This window comes from Struthio camelus, chromosome 3, assembly GCF_040807025.1.
Source record: "Struthio camelus isolate bStrCam1 chromosome 3, bStrCam1.hap1, whole genome shotgun sequence".
Lineage (NCBI taxonomy): Eukaryota > Metazoa > Chordata > Aves > Struthioniformes > Struthionidae > Struthio > Struthio camelus.
The window spans coordinates 79,588,843-79,609,776 of record NC_090944.1 but is presented as its reverse complement, the minus strand read 5'-3'; the positions used below and the strand labels follow the sequence as shown (position 1 = coordinate 79,609,776).

The following is a 20,934-nucleotide window of genomic DNA, read 5'->3' as shown; positions in this document are numbered from 1 at the left end:
TGAAGCCACGTTTACTTCCATGTGACTCATGATTACCTTAAAAGCTACAGTGATACTCTGGACAACAGAAATCAACTCTGCAGATAAAGATGCAAGTACTTCCCTGGTTTTTGATCACTGATTTGTGATGCTTGCTCTTTTTTTATTCTTAGGCACCTGCCTGCAGCTGTTACTAGGGCCATGATACCAGGCTAGACGGACCTTTGTCCTGACCCAACATAGTTCACATACAAAGTTCATATCAAGTCAAAAAAAAAAAAAAAGAAAGAAAAAAGAGTAGCCCTGCCACCTGGTGATCACTCTGTTGGACTTATTAATTAGACTGTTTCTAATATCCCTCCAGGTTGATGCTTCAGCAACAGCAGTTGCAGTAAAAAGAAACTCCTAAAAGGCTCTGTATTTCACTTCTGAGAACAAACTTGCTTCTAAGACAGCCCCTAGGGTAGACTAAGCAAACAAAGACTGATCAAAAAAGGTTTTATGATCAATATTAAATGCAGGAGAGAGAAGAAAGGGTGTGTGTGCACACAAGAGCAAAATGGTAAAAGGCGTTGTATAAAAAGGCAAGTACAGATCTGCCTCAGTCACTGTGGACTTCTTTTAACACTTACATGAATTCTAAGACAGAAAACAAGTTTCAACCCCAGCACTGAATAGGCTCACAAGTTCCACAACTACTGCCTGGCATGCCTGTTACAAACAACAAGCATCATCTTCGATCAGTTCAGTGATACGCAAACAGCAATCCAATCCCTCATTCTTAATTTACACATTTTTGTTCCATTCATCCCAACAGCTTTGGGAAGGAGAAAGATAGAGAAAGGGGGATGAGGCTCAAATCTTGCCTTTTCTCCCTGGTGCTCGGGGCCTTGAGAAGGGTTCTGCAGCTCCTATCCAGCTCCCATCAGCAGGCATTGACAGAGGACGAGGTTTTCCTAAAGGCAACATGGAGAAGGTTATGAGGGAATTGCACTAAGTTTAGGAAGCTAACATTTAAATCAGTACTATACACAATAATCAGGGAGAGAGATACAGCAATAAGGAGTTATGCTTGCGGAAAAAATTCTTTCAAGATACTTTGACTTGTAAAACAAGAGCACATTCTGTTGAGATCGAATAGGCACGCTCTTATTCATCTCCCACTCCAGCGAACACAGTGACCCAAACTTCTAACCGAGACACACATGGAAACGGACAACTGTGGCACCACAGCCCAACTGAAGGGCATTCATTAAAGAACAACAATGTTGAACTTAAATTATTTCAGATGTACAATTTCATTCACGTTCACATCTCCTACAGACTACCCCTAACGCTGAACAAGTCTAGCAAGCAGTTCTCTCAGGCAAAACATTCCAAACGGATTGACAAATTTATAGAGTCAGAACAGTAATAATGAAAGAGGAATGAACTCACCATAGGACTGTGTTTTTTCCCTCATCTTGGTTGGTCGTATATTTGCTTCCACGGGATATCCAGGCAACTGATCAGAATCAGCAATAGTAAACCTTCGCCTTCGACTCTCCTGATCCAGAAAAGAATTGGGAGATTCGGCACCCTTGGACCCAGGTAGCGGCAGACTGGGTTTGTTGCCTCCGCCATAAACAAAACTCCCCTTTTCATCTCTGAAAGGACATTTTACTTCAATTAGTGACTTCAGAGTTTCACACTACAGACATGAGTATGCTTGAAAGATATTTCTAGCCCACAGTCATGCTCCTCACCAATTGCCATTGTTCTGCAAGCAAACTGAATAAAAGCTGAAGAAAAAACATGTCAGGTGATGGAAGACTTCATTAAACATATTCATCAAGGAGAAAAAGCCACCCCCTCATACTCACACACACCTTTAATAAGCCAGTAACGCAACACACAGGAAGTTTAGAGGTTTACGTACCACTCCTAAAAAACCTCTTGCGGAATGAGAAACCTTTCAGCCCTAAGGATATCCAAGCCCTCAATTCACTACATCCTAGGTACACAGTTCTGACAGGAGTGTGTAGATGGGTTTAATCCATCTACGTATCATATATATACACCCATCTAAGGGACTATGCTTTTCAGTCATTATAAAAAGCCCAAACGCTTAATCATCGTCTTTTCTCCATCCAGAATTGAGACCCCTTGGAAGCTTCAGTAATGAACTCATAGTGTACACACACATAATTTGAGTGATTTCTGCAGGAACTCCCTTCCCAGAGCAAGCTCTCATTCACAAGTGCCAGGAACAACCATTTTCAGAACCATGTTACTACTTTCAGAAGAAAAAATTCCCTTTAAGTTAAGATTTGTCTCGCTTTTCCCCCTCTTCTGTAAGTGCTATGATCTTATTGCTTGAAGCAACCATCAGCCAAGTCTGACATAAAAACAAACACCTGACTCTTGAGCGCGTACAACCCCCGTATTCACAACATCCACCTGGCCAATGCATATAATTTTTTCCAGCTCGCCATCAAGACCAATGTTAGAACTCAGTGAATGGGATGGAGCTATTTATGGAAATTCAGAGGCTGCAAATTACATAGAACTGTCACACCACAGCCACACGTAAGTGGAGAGCTCTACTACACCATCACCACGTGCAGACCGTGTCTTAGGGAGAGGAGACACTTGTTGCCTCCTTAATGCCAGCATTAAGTACTGCATCAGAGAAGGTCCATGCCAGGAAGAACAGAATGATGGAAAAAATGACCACACAAATGCATCACAGTTCTAAGAGAAGAGCAAAACTTGCAAAGCTGAGATTACACAGCCAAAAAAAAGTGAGAATACTGCCTTTCTTCCTGCTTCTGGTGAAAACAGCTTCTCATATATGCTTTCTTAAAATTAAAGTCAAGAAATATTGCCCATGAGCCACTGTATTTCCCTGTATCATCCAGAACAATTGTTTCAGCTTTGCAAAGCACATTGCCACTTCCTTCCCTGCCGGCAAGGACTCAGGTCTGAAGGTAATTGACGCTAGATATTTCCTAAAGAATCAGAAAATTTTAAAGAAACTGACCACAGGCACATAGTTCACCAAAGTCCTTGAAATTTAACAATGTAAAGATGAAAGCATACTAAATTCAGCTGCTAAATCTATATACTTGTTTTTAGCAAAGACATTGATTTTCAAGAACTGAGCATCCACAGCGGTTCTCATGCATAAACATGAAAAACAGGGAAAGATCAAGTCAGGGTGGGTCCAACTTCAGCAAAGTGATCCTGCTTTGGAGACCTGCCAGACTTCCCTGAAGCATCTCCAGTTCTCCGGCAGGCCTTAAATCCACAGCACACGTGACAGTTGTCATCCCATGCGAGTCTTGCAGCAGAAGGTGAGCCAACTTTTTGTGCTGGGCTATCTACATGCACACGAAGTGCCAGGGCAGTTCAGGAGGCATCCCCTGCCTGAAAACTCTTTTGTCCTTTGGCCTCCTCAGGTCAGCTGACAAGCTTCGGGCATCAGTCAACAAGAAGTCAAGAACAAACAAAAGCTAGCCGTACCATATCCTCTCCCCTTTGTATACACAGGTCTGCATTTTTGTATTTTGCATTGTTGGAAAAAAATAAAGCTGAGTGAATTGACTCTCCCTTCCCTTTAATGGGAACACTTTTGTTTTATATAATTTACACATTTAACAACTTAATGAGAATTCTTTTCTATCCTAACTATCACAACAGGTACTAAACTTGGTAAAAACAGCACTGGGAAAAATTACAGACAAAATGACTTTTTGTTATGTGCAATTCAACTTAAAAACAAAAGCAAAAACATAACCCCACAACAAAACAAGGGATGACATCCACTAATGCTTTGGGAACAACTCTGACCTAGACGGCATACAATCTTCCAACAATGAAATCTACTATTATAATCTTGGTATGTTATGTACTGAAGCATAAGCTTAAACAAAACTTGGGCATTTGAGCAACCATAAGAAAGTCTGTGAAATCTGCAACTTCTTCAAGCTAATTTACACAGAGCTCTAAAAGCAAGCCAGCTCAGAAACAAGTGTAATAAAGGAGTTTTTTGTTCAGCAGTACATGTTTACTTGCATACCGAGGAGAATATGGAACAGCTGGTGGAGGTGGTATGTAGAGATCCAAAATGGCTGGCTTCTCTTTTTTCAGTGAGGAATCCATGGTGCTTTCTGGTGACTGCGTTGAAGTTGGTGGAGGACTGGTCTGAAAATATCAGACAACTCTCAAACTTCTGAGCACTGATTTTTGACTCACAAAACAGCTAATTCAATCATCAATAGTACCGTATTTCATCTGCTACAGATTTACTATAGGTATTCTTGTTTAATAAATATGTAAGAAAATCCCATAGCATTTACAGTTTTCTCTATCCCCAGGTTTGGCTATCGTTGCAGTTCTTTCTATATAAATCCTATCACAGGTAACGCATTACCTAAAGGAATATTTTGGTCTTTCCAGTTCTGTTTTTCCTGTAAATTCCATACATAGAAAACAGATAAAACACCTTTTTCTGTTTTCAGACCCATTAAAATAGTGCACTATGTTAAATACACATATGATCTCCAACTCTTAGAAAGCCAGCTCACTTCCATACAGCCTAATGCCTAGGACACGCGCACAGGCAGGAATACAATGAAGTTCATCACAAATTGCATCAAGTGAAATGACTAGGGTAAGGGAAGCTAAGCAAAAATAAATTGGTATTGCTCATCTGAACAAATTTGCCATTTTGCTCTTTGTTGCTTACTTTTAAGCTCCCAGAGTTTCAGGTAATCAGCTTAGATTCAGTTAGGTTATTTCCTCCTGTAAGTATGAAGCCCTACGCCTCCTCATGTAACATGCCATTCCTCAAAATGGTTATTCAAGAGTTACTAACTTCAGCTTCTCCATCTACTTATTACCTAATCTATGAATTACCCAACATCCAAATCTTGTTCACACAAGTAGTTTGAATATCTTCTTGAAAAGAAAAACTTTTTCCCCGCCCTTCACCAGATTAACAAGAGAATGAACACACTGAATAACCTATTTCAGCAAAACTCTACCACTGTTAAAACGGAGAAAGCAGTTACTACTCCACGCTGATGAATTCCATACATATCAGCAGCTTTGCCTCAGATAAGTTCTCTCCAAGATCAGTAGCACAGTGACTGATTAAAATGCTCAACACACCTACACCCTTGATACACCCTTTGTGTAACAAGAGGGTATTATCCGGGTAAAAAAGGAGAAACATTTCCACATTGTACCATGAACCTGAAAAGGACAGCGGTTTCACATAAAAGTTTCCTCTACCTATACTTAATTCATCAGTCACAGGGAGCATTTTTGGTATTTCCCTCTTTCAGGTTCAAAACCAAGGCATTCGCACCCAGGCATTACAGCCGGCACAGTTGTGCCAGCAATCTTTCACCTGCACTAGGGGTGGTTTCCAGCGCAGGTTCTTCAGCGGAGCAGGAGTGAAATTGAAAGAGCCACTGGGCCGTTTCTTAAGCAGCAGCCTAACTCCAGCAGGATTCTCTCGCAACTTTCCTACCAGATTTTTTAGTTGCCATCCCACCTTGAAGAGAATAAAGATATTTGGTGTCACTTTTCTGAAACAGCCAGATCAAACTGTCTGCTTTTCCATGAACCTAAAGAGAGAAAAGAGATCCAAAAAAGCTATAATGAAGATAAAATCTGGGGGGAGAACAAAACTTTTTGGACCTCCTTTCTTGAGAAGTCTTTTGTTTTGAAGAAAGAGACATGTTTAAGAATAAGATTAAACACAGATTTTGAGCACTGCTGTTTGTACCTCACCTCCTGTCCTAGAAGGATGCAGGAATCTGCTCAAATTGAGTAACACAGCTGTTCACAGTGAAATACTTTAGTGATGTTTCTTCCTAACATTAAAAAGAAATTGCTTATCTATGTTAAGTATAAATGTAATCACTTTAAGTTCCCAAGTGCATACTATTTGAAGAATACTTGATTTTTAAGTTGACTTTGTAGGCATTCCTGTAGATTGCAATAGGGCATATTACAAAATGCATTAACTGCAAGGTGGAAGATTTTAATAAATGCTATAAGCACAATAAATGAAATACTGCAAGAATTAAGAAAAATAATAAGAGAATAAATGTTAAATCTAAGTAAAATTTGACTTGAAAATAGAGTGTTAAAAATACCTAAAAAATGCCAACAGAAAAACAACAGAAGAATCCATATGCAATAAAGCTGTTATCCATTTCGATCCTCTGAGAAAAGAGCTTTACAAAACAAGCATAAGGAAAGGTTGATAAGGCAACTTATTACTAACCACAGTTTGCCGATTAACCTGGATCACTTCATCACCAGCATGAATCTTCTGAGATCGATCAGCAGGGGACTGCCAAACAGAAAACAAGAGGCACATGTTTCAATAGGTTTTATGCCCTCCCATAATGTCCCCCCTAAGTTAAGGTGAAGGTTGTGGATATAACAAGAGCATCACTGAAACTCTCTGTGCAGCAGTATCACACAGAGCTACATTCTATCCATAGATGACTTGATAAATGCAAACAAACGCACCTTATGATTTGTTTTTGATACTGTAGGAACTGAAAGGAAGGGGAGAAGACGACATAGCCTCCACACGTCACAGGCCAAACTGTACTCGGAACGTGGCACTGTCTTTGCTGTCCTTTACCTCCAATTTGTACTGTAGCTTCACACAGTAGTGGGAGACAACTAAAGAGAAGACTGCTGTCCCTAACACAGTGACTAGCTTAATTAGTATACATTTAACAAAAAAATACACTAAGGTTTACAATGGACCTGACAGGAGCAAAGACCCTCCAACCCACAAAAGAGGACCATTTCCCTTTGCTTTGCTGTTTCCTAATGTAAACAAGAGCTGCCAACTTTAACATGAAGTTATCTGCCTGCATTATCAAGGTCAATGGATAAAATACATGTTTGCACACATCACATGTGCTTAGCTACATACTGAAAAACACCTTAAAACACTTTTTTTCTTGAATCAAAAAAGCACCCTCTGGGGATTATTATGAAGGAACACTGATGTGTGTCAACGCTTACCCAGATTTAGCTACTGCTGGTACCATGCACCAGCTATTCCTGCAGTTACTAAAAAACAGTCTTGCTGCCATAACACACCAACTCTGAACAGCCCTGGCAACACACGAACTGCACAGGCATACTAGCCTAGTAAACTGCAGGGATACTAATCACAACCAAAACTACTCCCATTTCCCCCAGTCCACCTAGTAACTATCCGGTAGCAGGCCAATTCTTCCCAGTGACTGCAGAATTAGCCATTGAGACTAAGGACTCCCCTCATTACCACACCTTCAGAACTGAAGCAACATTTTTATTAGAAGGAACTGCAGGAATAAACTATGCAATATAGGAAGACGTGGGGGAATTTGTGGGAGGTTCCAGTTATAATGAGTAACCCCATTTCTTCATTGTCTTCTTGCTTCCTTTGCAAGGAAATGCCTCTGTAGAGGGCTGTGTATACATGATTCAAAGAAGACTATGAAATATTCTGGGCCACAGCTACGTTTGTGGAAAACAACGCTCGTTTCAAGCTGTCCTTTGGGTGATCAACAGCCCGAGTGCAGGAGGGTGGGGACTCTCAGACAGAGAGCTTCTATAACAAGTGCCAACTAACACAGTAGATGCTGCAATCGTATTGGGAGAACGGAGAAAAGAGCAAAGTTTAGATCCAGGCCAACGTGATGCAGGAAGTCACAACCAGGGACGCCGAACTCAGGAATCCTCATAGCCACCTGGCGTCAAATACATGGACCTTCCCTGTCCTTTTAATGTGCAGTACTGACAATTTCCAGATGCAATTCTGCTGTGTTGCAACAGATGGGCTTTTCGAGATAGCTACTAAAATGCCATTCCAAAGTTAAAAAGAAAATGAAGCTATGGCCCAGCCTGATCGAAACGATCCCATGCCCTCAGAAAGACACCAATTATTTGCAGTTCTCTCAGCTGCTTCTTAAGTTTTCTTTTTCCAAAGAGAACAGTTTCCCCAAAAGAAGCAGCAGTATTTATACACAAGCTGAAGTTTAGGGCTTCAGTTAATGCTCAGAGCTACACAAGCAACACAACCCTGCTTACGGCCTCCAAAATGAAATCTATATGCACAGGGAGTTTGGCGGCAGTCAATGTTGCATTCTTTCATATTTATCAGATGTTGAAATTGCCCTCAAAGTGGACTTGGTCTGTATTTCAGACCCTATATTGAGTTATGCCAGGCCAACAGCATTATAAACCGTCAGCTATAAAAGCTTTCAGTTTTCGCTATTAACCGCAGGCATAGATTTCCACCCTCTCCTCTCCAGCCCCTTGAGCTGGCAAGCATACAACTAGAACCACTAGTTCTTTTCTATTTACCCAAATAAATAAATAAATAAATAAGGAATCACTGCCACGTTCCTCAGCAACTTTTTCTTTCAGCCTCTGCTCTTGCACAGCGGCATTACTGACAATGTTACAGTATCATCTACCAGCCTCAATCACAGACCAGAGGTTCACTGTGCTAACTTCTGTAAAAAAGTCTTTTTAATAAAAGTTTCAGCTACAGACAATAAAACAAATATCCATCTGCGGCAAAAGAAGTAAAAAGAATTCCACTGCCTAACATGCTGACCATTTCCCTCCAGCACACTGCTCCTAAACTCTTACTTTTTGTAATTTTTTTTTTTTTTTCTCCACCCTGCACAGTAATCTTGTCACTGGGCAGCTCATTGATTTCACTACTCATTACTGAATATAATACATTGCTGCTTAAATATTCCTATTAGGACAAGTTTCTTTTTGGAAGAGGAGAGCAAACGAACACTTCCAGACTTTGTTAAGCAAGATAACCATAAGCTCTCAAAACAGCAGATGCAGTAATTCATTAAAGTAATTATTTTAACACCAAACATTTCATGTATTTACATGAACTGGTTTAATTAGACTAATAGTAAAACATTCAGACACAAAATATTTACAAATTCTGGATAAACCACTGATACATCATACAGTATTTAAAGCAGCAGTACCTTGACAGTCAGATACAAAATAAAAAAAAGTAGTGAGGGAAAAAAAGGGGGACTCGAACTTTACCAAAATTACATTCAGATAGCCTGAATGTAGGCAGTTAACCTACATTAACTTCACTTACATTTTCTGTAGTTCCAGTAATTACATGCAATCCATCATAAGTTGATTTGATGTACATTCCCTAGTATAAGTAGAAAATGAAAAACAAATTTAAAATTAAAAAAAATTTAAAAAAAGCTATGCAACAGATCTGATTAAGCAGTTCAGACTCAGTTATTAAAAATTATTATTAATAATTAAAAAATTATTAAGAGTTATTATCTTTAAAAATTCATAAATTTTCCCTAGAAAAAACTATGCAAACTAGTATCAGAACATTTTAAAGCTCTGCATTTTTCTAATTTATGGCATTGAGAATTTTGCAGTTATGAAAACAACTGAAATATTTGTTTTTCACAGATCACCTTTTATTGTAATAATAATTTATCTTAAAAAAAAATTCAATACATTACAACATAGAATGCAGTTTAGAAGTACTGTTTCTAACCTTGGTTTTGCTGCCTTTTCAGCTTTTGGCCTTGAATAAAGCTTCAACTTCCTTACTGCTCTTTCTGCAGTAGGGCATTACAGGTTCTACTAGATGGCCAACTTTTTTCCATACAAAGCACATTTACACAGGTGGACTACAAATATTTTATACACGTTCTTTTGCACTTGTTAGCAAGTCAAAATACAAATTACCTCATAACCACAATTCTGACATAAGCAATAAAAGCTCTAGCAGAACTAAATATTTGTGGCTCTCTTGGTAATGCTGAGTGTGAATGTAAGCACAAATGCAGATGAAGTAAGTGCTGATCATATGAACACTAAATAAGATCATCAACAAGCTGTTAATTAATAATTACATGTGACAGATTTCCCCTGAAAAGGTGACCAATACACTGGTTTCCTCATTTATGAACAACTACAACATCTCTTTACTATTCCTATCTACTTCTGTTGTTAAAAGTTTTCATACTGTGTTGTACAGGATTGGAGTGTTATTCAGCAGTCACGTGCAACTTATCTGTCTGAAGTTACCATGCTTAGTTGTGCAAGAAACAACGTCCAATACACAGCCACTGAAGAGTTAAAAGGATTTCTCATATTCCTGCTAACAGCAGACCTCTGCTATAAACAAAAATGTGTCACTCAAAAATAAACTTCTCCCCAACCCCTGACGCCCTGATATTTATCCTTCGGGGTTCCCCCCCACACCTCTTGCTATTCCCCAGAGGACACTCATGGTTCTGAAATATACAGCTATACTCATGTACACAGCAGCTTGCAGGAGTACCTATCAACACTGGGGACATCAGGACACTCCAAGACTGGTTCTTACCAGGCCTTCCCCAGGTTTAATGTTGGTTAAATGAACCTCTTCCAGACAAGCACACTGGCTCATTAACGGGTCTGTAGTTGATCGGATGGCTTTATCACAAATTCCATTTAAAGTCTTCGACTGCAATGAGAACACACACAAAATTGTTTCAGAAGTTCTCTTCCAGCTTCTTCCTCTTTTAGTTTTCAGTAATGGAAAGGAAGTTAGTTCTAAAACTTGGTCCACCAATACAGTGAAGTTAAGATATAGTGAAACAGAAGATTCATTTGTACAGATATCATCTACGGCATGCTTATCTTCCTACAGGACAGACAATCTACTTCCACTAGCACCAACTCACTGACAGGTGCCAATGCATCCTGTGTTTAAAATACAGCAAAATATTGGGTTTGCTATGTTTTGGCAAAGCAAAACCCATTAAAATAATCAAATATTTTAAGGATTCCTTGTGGCAACAACTGACAATTTTTCATATCGTTCTTTATTTTTACTAGGAGAACAAAGCAGGCCACGTGTCATTAAAAATGCCAGTGCTGACCACTGACTTATCTGCATAAAGCTTTATACTGTAAGGTAAGACATCTAGCATTTAAGCATTTCAGTGTTGCTTCTCTCCTTTGTGAGCTCTGAGCTGACCTCTTCTGGAATGCTTACGCGTGCAAGGTTCATATTTCTTTTGAGACCAAAACATAATTGATCCTAAGCCAGCATTATAACTAAAGACCGATTCTGACCTTTTGGACATGTCAGTAAAGACAAGTTTTAAAAGACGTATCTGTTCTCCCTTTAAGTATCAGAATGGCTAATTGTTTAGGGGAAAAAAAAAAAAAAAAAAAAAAAGTAGTCCAAAAATCTGTGGCTTCCCTACTCACAAATTTCACTAATGCCCCACAGTGTGTTTTGGGTCTTGATGTTAACTGAAGCAATACTGAAACTCAAAGTAGCTTACAAAAACTAAAAGGAGAGGAGAGGGAGGTTTAGTACACAATAGATTAGTTATTTATAATCTGTTTGGGAACCAGCAAGGTAAGCCACTTCCACAAGGGGATTAGAATTCTTCATTCAATACAGACATGCAACTAAGGAGCAGTGCGGGTGGGGGAAGCTGTCCTGTAGAAAGACAGTTCTCTGGGATCACAATGGTCCCTGGAAACAACAGTTCCAACGATTCTTTTTGCTTTGTTTTAAATCAGATTTGTAGAGCAGCAATAAAATAAATCAAAACAATACTTAAGTGTGAATAGGAGGAACTGCTCAAACAAGGGATTTCCAAACAATACCTATTCCAGAGTGGGTGTGCATAAAAGGAAAAAAGAAAGAAGCAAAAAAATTCCCTTTTACGTGGTCTCATTATTTATGGACCAAATTATTTTTAGTTATTGTGCTACTAAATTCCTAAGCATCTATGAGCTAGCGGAAGGCCTTATCAAAGAGCACAGCCTGGTTCATGTCAAAAGCAGGAAGCGATGATTAACTGTTACAAAATATAAAAAGCATTCCATTACGTTCCTCATTTGGTCACAAGCCTGCTTCAAACAATTTTGAAAATGGATCTTTCAGGCTCAAGTACAATTAGACACAGAACTTTAGTTCTGTGGGCAGGACGGTCCTTTTACAAGAAGGATCATAATAAGGCATAGTAGGTACTTATGAAGGCACTAAATGTCTCATGATGCACATTACAGGCAAGCTGGTTTATTTAGCCTACTATCATTCCATAATACTACCCTCCTTTTAAAGTTTGAAGTCTACATTCTCTTGATAAAAAGTAGCTATGCAATGGAAGTTTAAGGAATGCCTGTCCTAGTGCTGTATACACACTACCCACTGATTCACAAATTTCATTATTTTCTTCTACAGTAAAAAGTGTTCATAAAATAACCCATATAGATGTTTTACGGCAGTGATGCACAAGGACTGTACTGACTACATTGTCAGTACAGTTAGTGTCAAAGCCATTAAAAACGTGAACGCACGCAGTTGAATTTCAACAGAAAGGTATACTTACTACAGTTTGAACTTTATCTTCCATGTCAGCCACAGTGCAATCCTAAAACAAAACAAAAAACAAAAAAACCCACCTCAACCTTGATCTGAAATAGAGTTATTCATGCCGCAGGGATTAATCAGATTAGTATCACCTGGTAGGGCTCAACTGTACTATTAAACAACAGTTTTCTGGCCCCGGTAGAAAGCAGTAATAAACCTTTAAAACTAAGGGGACATGGCATTCAATTACAGAAGCAGACTTTTGCAGAAAAGCAGAGCTGTGCACAATAAAACTAGACTTTGAAAAGGCTAGGCACACAATCTTTCCTTACCCATTATAAACACTGATTCAGGCACTCCTTCTATGCAAGACATCCAAATGGATTTAAAATATATTTATCAAAATAGTATAGGAAGTGATTTTAAAAATATGCTATTGATGACATTCATGAAGGCGAGAGGACTGCACACAAAGCATTATTTACACAGCTCAGGTACAAAAGTCTTTGAACTGAAACAAGTTCGGTTAACAGAATACAGAAGTAGTCATTGTTCTCTGTAAGAGCAACTGAACTAGAGAATGGTATTAGATTCCCAGATTAAAAAGTTAAAACAGTAGGAAAATAATGAAAAAAGATTTACAATATTTAAAAGATGAAAAAACTCAAGCCTAAGCATTTAAACCATCTGAAATTCCAAAATATTGGACATTAACATCTCAACCTGCATAACTACCACACAATGCCTGAGAGCTACACTTAGGAGCTGTGAACTGAAGCTGTCCCATACCTCTGATCATTCTTGAAGCCTCTTCTGTTCCCTTACTGGCCTATGTTGTGCTTTTTAAGACAGAAGACCAGAAAAGCATATAAGCCTCCAAATATGGACATGCTAAGGATATATAAAATAGCACAGCTATGTTTTCACAGTAACACTTAGCAACCTATTCACTGTCGTGATGACCACTAAGGACTGACGTCACATTTTCTACAGCTTACCATCAAATGCTTCAAAATCTTTCCTGAACACTAATACTAAATTTAGACTCCATCACTGTGGATCAGCATTTTTTTCCTCTGCTAAACTCATCTGCGTTAATCAGTAGTGAATGTCATCTATCATTATGCAGCCCATTTGCTTAGTGCTGCAAGATCCTTCTGCACCTCTTCAGTTTCATTTACACCGCTTGTTATTTTATCTGCATCAAAGTATGCCATAAAACTTCGTTTTATAAAAACAGTGGACTAAACCCTGTTCCTTGCATCCTTACTGCTGTCATTGAAGTGAAGTGGAATCTTACTGTCTTCCACTCTGACCTTACTACTCGCTCCTTTTTACATATCATTCATGATTATGCAGAGCAGCATAGGTCTCATGAGAGCCATACTGCTCTCTTCTCTGCCGTGAGCATTGACCAGTTATTTTCTATACTATATTTCCTAATAAGACTTAAAAGCTTTAACATTTAAAAATTCATCTAAGTCTTATCAATTGGGTCTCTCTTTTCCATATGTCAGTGGATTTTCAGATAATTCTAATTCATTTGCAGGGTCCCAGTATGAAGCAGTGCTGATTCTTCCCCTATGAATGTTTTTGTTTTTCCTCCCCTCACACACAACAATTCCATTCTTTGTTATAGCTCCTACCAAATTGGCAGAGAAGTATTCTGATGCTTTTGTAAAATGCGAGGGTTGCGTTTGCCAACTTCCATTCCACTGCCATCAAAGGCTGATTTAACTGACAGATTAGACACCATTTTTAGTAGTTGTATTAATACAGTTCATCAATTTCATATCTCAGTTCCTGTAGAGCTCTTGGGTGAACACCATCTGGTACTGGAAACGCTTACTGTTCTGCTTCACAAATCTGCAACTGTAAATCACTGACTTTCTACAATTGTGCATGCAGTGCCCAAGGAAGACAGGAAAATCAGCAATAAGCCAAACTTGTGTGCCTTTAAAATTACAGTATCCAGTCACTATTCTTTTACAATCCAGTGTGTATAATTGGGTGTCACCACAGCTTGGCAGCTCACACGACTTCTCTGTCCTTTGACTTCATCCCAAAAAAGGGAGGGAGGGAACGACCTACTTCACAGGACATGTTTCTTCAAAGTTTTAACAACTATATAGCCATGCACTGATAGCTTTGTGCAAATTCTGCAGGAGGTGAAGCATGCATATTGTGGTACCTCGTCAAAGCAGCAGCATATGGTCAGAACGGTTTAGAAGCCGGGCAGTATTACTCAGAGAACAAAATGACACAGTTTGCCAAGAGTCACATAGGTGCTATGCACCCTTTTAGCTATTCCCAAACTGAGTATTCATCATACAACTGATAAATAGGAAGTTTTGAAACACAGCGCCATGGTCCCACACTGCTGGGCTGCACAAGCACAATTAAGATTCATATGATAAAGGCGGCAGCTCCTTACATTACATGCAGCATTTTTCATCTGAAAGCTGCAATACTATGTATGGGACAAAAAGACCTAAAAAGTTTGCGAGTATGGATATAGCAGCCAGAGTAATTTGGATTGCAATTATATTTATTAGAATTAACACTGGTGACATTTTTTTTTTTAAAACTTGCTGTTTGGAAGTTGACAATTCTCAAATGCAGAGCAACCATTCCAAAAAATCTAAGTGTCTTCTCAGTAAAGCTCAAAAAAACATAAAACGGTAGTACTTCAGAAGCAGCTAGCAACAGCAAAATTGAAACTAAATGAACAAAAAACCCAACCTCAGAAAAACGGGGCAAGTGAAACGACCTTCACAGACTTGTTCAGGCTTGAAGGAAGCTCACAGTTCCGTATCCGTCTTCCAATTTGTACTCTGCACACAGCTAGCACAGTTACTTCCCAAACACCCACCTTCCTTCCCTTTTGGAAAGTAAAGGGGAAAAGAAGTCAGCTGACCTTCTGAACAGTAGTAGTGAGATCCAAGCACAGCTGAATGATTCTGTTCTTCATTGAGGAAAAGTCAGCAATACCTGTAAATGGGGCCCTGTAACGAGACAAAATTCTAGGGTCAGCTGCTGGTAACAGGGTACACAGGAGAAGACCAGGTGAGAGGCACAAGCTGTTAAATGTCATTGGCAGGAAATAGAACCAATTCTTAGCTGGAAGGCAGGAAAGTTCCAGGATAAAATCTCTCCTTGCTGACAGTCCTCACGCAGCTCTCCTCCTAACCTTCCTTCCCAGGAAAGCTGGCAAAGGGCTTGACAATTTAGGCCCATCCATTACCCTGTCCAGCATCACGGCCAGAACACTATCAGCTCTGTTGCCTGCTCGCTTCCGCTGCAGCTGTCACAGAACAACTCCTGCTCTTGCCAGAGGAAAAGAAAAAAAAAAAAGGCAGAAGGAGAGTCTCTTCTGCTGCTCAGTTTTTCAAATAATGGAGCTAAGATCACAATTTCTTTTAAAAAGGGATCTGCTGATGACAATCGATTTAGAAGGTGGGAAGAAGAGAGGAAGTAGTCACGGATTTAAGAAACATGGCTTAAAAATAGATCATCTTCCCTGAAGGGGAAGAGTCCCACCTTTGTAAATACTAGTTTAGATACAATCTTAATTTCATTGATTCTAGCAAAGGTGGAAGCACAGGAGTAGATACCCTAGATGATTAAATTTGTTCACTAGAGGCCTTCTAGCATGCGTGCGCACACACACACACACACACACACACACAAAAGTGGAAAGCTACCAAGCATGTCTTTACACTCAAGCAGCTAGAAATTGCCTGGCAAGGAGAAATAATTGATCATAGCAGTAAATGAAAATATAAAGACTTTATTCTTACCTGTCCAACCATGCAAGCAAGGCTTTAGCAGCCCCGATAAGCTCCACCACAGATGTAAGGAATTCATTGGGGGGCTTGCGTGAGGTATTCCCATCATAATTTGAACTTTTCCTTCGGCTGCTGATGTAATTCTGGAGATTATTGGATGACGCTCGCAGTTTAAGAACCAAATTCTTCATGTTGTCTGTTTCAAGACCATAGTTCTGCAAGAAACATTTTTAAGTTTGATAAACCTCCCTATCAAGATCCCATTCATTACACCTCAAGTTACAAACTTATCTGGAATGAAAGATTTGAGAATTTGCCCATATTTTACTTTTGTTTGGGGTGGGGGGTGGGGGGGAGGGAACCATATGAAACTTCTAAAAACTATCTTATCAAGCCTAATCAGAGAATCTGCCTGAGGAAGTTGGTTTTTAAATGAAGCATCCAGGCCTTAAAAAGTGTATATCTTTGACTTTTAAATTGTCATTGCCTTACAAGGTTTTTGCTTCAAGACAAGGCAGGAAACCTTATTGTGATGTCCCCCTTGCAAACATTTAAGTTGGAAGAAAGGGGGGGAGGGGTGGGGATTAGGCCTAAACTGAAAGCACAACCTTGACAAACAATCCTTAAGTTTCTGACTACACAGACTTAGCAATGTTTCATGTACTGCTAAAAAACAGCATACAGATTAAAAGTCAAAAGCCATAAAAAGAATGGCTGACCTAGTCCATACAGCCTCATATACTTTAATCAGATAGTCTATGAGCAGCAGCTGTTACCCAGGAAAGAGCACAAGCATATATCAATACTCCCACAGAATATTTTCTCAGCAACCAGTATCTGTAGGCTCAGCAGCCCCAGGAAGCAGTGGTGGTCTGCTTTTATTTCTTCCATAAATTCCAGAAATTCAATTCCTGTTTTGATCCATGTGAAATTTAGCACCCTGTGGCCAGGCATTCCACAGATTAACTATTTCCTTTGGCACGGGGGGAGTTTTCCAGTTCTTTTATTTGTTTTTTTGGTCTGGGTTATTTGGCAGGGGAAGGTGTCAATGCTACCTTCGTTTGATGCACCAAGTTCTTTTACTAGAAGAACCATTTCTCTACCCGTCTTTTTCGTAACTTTCAAGATGGTATAGACTATGTTTTCCATATTGACAAGTCCTACACTCTTCAATTACTTTTCAAGATATCCCACAATACAGCCACTAAAAGATAGTTTTGCGAGGGCCAAGCCCCCTCACATTTTACTGCCTCTACTGAGATGTGAGATATTCAACAATCAGAATGAAGTCCCAAAGTCCTATCAGACATTGTTTACCTTTCAAATGTAGTTGGAGCAACAAAATTACTTCTTTTTTCTTTTTGATAAAGGAAAGCAAAGGCTGTTTTCTCTTTAAGTGTTTTTTATACTGCGGTATACAAACAGCAAAGTTACATTTCATTCACAACTAAAGACAAGTTTAAACTGGCAAGAGATAAAAACATCTACAGGAAACAAATGTAATTTCACAATCAAAAGCTAGAATAAATATTTGGATGACAAGTTTTCAGTAACTGTGTTCTTTGACTATAGCAATTTGTAAGTTAGTGGACTGCAATAACGCTATACAGCGGTTTTAAGCAACAGGAGTTGATCGTCTCATTGCAAGCATATCATGAACACTATGCTATAACTTTTGTGAAGGCAACTCAATCTTTACGTCAGGATTATTTTCTTTTCTGCTGTGCACACGCAAACATCTGTGTGTGTGCATGTAGGCATGCACTTGCATTAATTTGCTTTTGTGTGCTCCCACCCTGCAAAACCTGTGAGCTTCTTCTGAAAATTAAGTCCCTGTCAACGCTCAGCTCTTTCACACTGAAGTCTCCTACTTTTCTGCAACCATCCCGAAAGAAAAAATAATTAGCCTTTCTCTATTCTTTTGCTGCCACAAATTCTTGTGGCCAACCTCAAAGTTCCCAGGTTTTGCCAGCTGTACTGTCTGTTTTTCTTCTCCTCCCCCCCCCACCCAAATAAAGTGACTAAACCTTAACTCCATTCAACTTGGAGTTCCCAACTCCTCCACGCAGGACCACAGCATCACCCAGGCAGGAAGGGAGCTTAGGAGGTCTCAGCCCAACATCCTGGTCAAAGCAGGGTCAGCTGCGAGCTCAGGCTAGGTCACTCAGGGCTTTGTCCACTCAGGTCTTGAAAACCTCCAAGGATGGAGGCTGCACCACCTCTCTGGGGGACCTGAGCCACTGCCCGACTGCCCTCGGAGTGAGAAAGTTTTCCCTTCAACTCAGTCTGAACTCCTCCTGTTTCAGCCTCTGTCCCCGAGTCTCTCATCCTCCTGCCACGCGCTGCTGTCAAGACCCTGGCTCTGATTTCTTGCTGGGCTCCCCACAATGCTGTGGGGCTGTGGTGAGTTCCCCCTGCAGCTGCCTCCACCCTGGGCTGCACCAGCCCTGTTCCCTCAGCCTCTCCTACTGGGGTGAGTGCTCCAGCCCCAACCACTGCGGTGGCCCTCTGCTGAGGTCAGTCCAGTTTGTCAGTGTCTTTCCCATGCTTAGGGGCAGGGGGATGCAAAACTGCATGTGGTACTCTAGATGTAGACTAACAAGTGCTGATTAAAGGAGAATAATCACTTCCCTCAATCTCTTGGCTGTGGTCCCATTCACACAGCCCAGGATGCTGTTGACCCTTGATGCCAGGGCACACTGCTGGTTCACGTTCCATACTTATTTATAAGACAAAAGAATCAAGTCAATGGATATCTTAGTCCCCTCTCCTGAAACACAGGATTTCTAATGAATAAAATAATAATGATAACAATAAAAGAGAAAAATTCATGCACACCATGACTTATGCCCCTCCATTAATTCTACCTGCTTCCTAATCGCCAGATCAAACATAACTTTTCATTAGCACCACTGCTTACCGTCAACCTCTGTTCTGTTCACACACAGCTATTATTTCCATGGTCAAAGATCCATAATAAAGTCTGGAATATTTCAGACTCTGAAAGTTATGGAAAGTGACACAGAACCCCTGCCCAAAAAAACATATCAGTGTAAAGAGGAGGTTTTAGCTACTCAGCTGCCTTTAAAATACCTATCACCTCCTACAGATAAGAGCCCAGTGGGTGTCAATTACACAAGCTTCCCCTCTTCCACCCGAGGGCTCTTGGCAAGGAAGTACTGTTAAGAGTACAGCCAGGAGTAGGGGTTGAGAGGATATATCCAAGAAAACAAACACTGCTGCAACAGCAAAAGGATATCCTTAAATTTTCCAGCATCACAGAGAGGGAAAAATTTGGACTAGTAAACAATATTAAAGTACTTGCGCACTGTCATGTATAAACGCATCACTTCTGTGTGCCTGCACAAGCAATTCCTACAGCTTCGAGAATCTACAATTGCACACCTCACCGGACAGGACAGGGAGGAAGAGTACTAGGTATCTTCCTGTGTCTCCCTCAGTCTGGATTGAGTCCAGCTCAACCTTTGACCCTCCTTGTTGGTTTCAGTGAAATACTAGTGTGTGAATACCTGCAGCACTTTGAGGCTTCGTCTTCCTCCAGCAATTTCTTGAATGTATTTATGCCACATTAATTGATAGTTTTCATTTTCAGAAGACTTTACAAACATCAGTCCGTCAATTACCTTCAGGAAATTGAGGGTAGACAAAGATCTTTATCTTCATAAAATGGAAAAATTAAAGATTCAGTAAGTCACCAAGAGCTAAAGAATTAAGGATTACAATTAAAGCATTACTGGTTCTCTGTTCTCTGCTGCAATGAAATCCAGAATTTACTTTGGACCTCACCATTTTGAAAGATTAGAGATGGCCCCAGCACATATAAGGATAAAACTTGACCTGGTATATCAAGATGTGTTTCAGGCCCTAGAATATTTGCATACACCATATCACACCTCTTTCACCTCATTTATGCAAAGGGTCAGTCTGGTGAGACTTTTCCAGTTCATTTAGTTTTTAAAGAATTCCAACAAATAGTTCTCAATTCTGAAATGCACTACAGCAGTGCAGTCTTTGGAGATGAAGACACTACAGCTATGACCACAAAAGGCCTCGCCAGGAGTCTATCACAAGCACGTCACAGCTGAGCTCTCCAGTCACTGTGTAGGCTTTCGTACTGCTTCTAAACACGAGGTAAGTCTCCACTGGGGAGCGCACCTAAGATCTCTAAAACATCAGTGAGTGCTCTAGAGAAAGACCTAACTCAGAACTATGCTCACCTAGCACAAGGGAAAGCATACAGCTCATCAGTGCAGGTGACCCTCTGATTTCAGATCAGCCCTGAGGAATAAACTCCCCAGGACCAAAGTATCATCACAACCCAAACCATCCGATAGTCCACAGACAAGCTAGGTTCATGACCACTCGCTGTAACGTACAGAAAATATGATGCCATTCCACCAAATATATCCATGCCATTGTATACATTTCTCTTTTCACTGCAAGAGTGGGAAAATAATCAATATTAACAGAATTAGTGTGTGTTCGGGCTGTAATTCTATCCAAGCTGACACTACCTTGACCATCTGACACATAACTGCCTATATTAGTGCTCCTTCATTTACAGTGCCACTCTTGCTTGTCCACACTGCTGGAGAGGAGGGAGGGAGAAGACGAATGACACAGAAAAACGAAACAAACTCACTCACTCAACCACTCGCTTATTATAGTGCTAGGTTTCAGTTGGTCTAGCTCCCTGAAGTAGCTCACCTCAGCATTAGCCAAGTGCAAGCACAAAGATCACTAATCAAG

At 40.0% G+C, this 20,934-nt stretch overlaps 1 protein-coding gene across 7 annotated transcripts in view; it reads right to left on the bottom strand.

Annotated features, from left to right (window-relative positions):
• CNKSR3 (CNKSR family member 3) overlaps positions 1–20,934 on the bottom strand; it is a 69,370-nt gene that overhangs the window by 11,991 nt on the left and 36,445 nt on the right. For 3 of the 7 annotated variants that reach the window (XM_068938655.1, XM_068938659.1, XM_068938661.1), the window contains 10 exons: positions 16,177–16,379; positions 15,294–15,381; positions 12,396–12,437; positions 10,388–10,507; positions 9,125–9,184; positions 6,260–6,328; positions 5,375–5,521; positions 4,040–4,164; positions 1,417–1,625; positions 846–935 (listed from right to left, as the gene is read on the bottom strand). In XM_068938655.1, coding sequence (XP_068794756.1) covers positions 846–935; positions 1,417–1,625; positions 4,040–4,164; positions 5,375–5,521; positions 6,260–6,328; positions 9,125–9,184; positions 10,388–10,507; positions 12,396–12,437; positions 15,294–15,381; positions 16,177–16,379 — 1,153 coding nt within the window. Of the gene's footprint in view, positions 1–845; positions 936–1,416; positions 1,626–4,039; positions 4,165–5,374; positions 5,522–6,259; positions 6,329–9,124; positions 9,185–10,387; positions 10,508–12,395; positions 12,438–15,293; positions 15,382–16,176; positions 16,380–17,481; positions 19,672–19,694; positions 19,843–20,934 lie in introns of those variants that run through there. The other 4 variants (XM_068938662.1, XM_068938656.1, XM_068938657.1 and 1 more) reach the window with 4 other exon arrangements.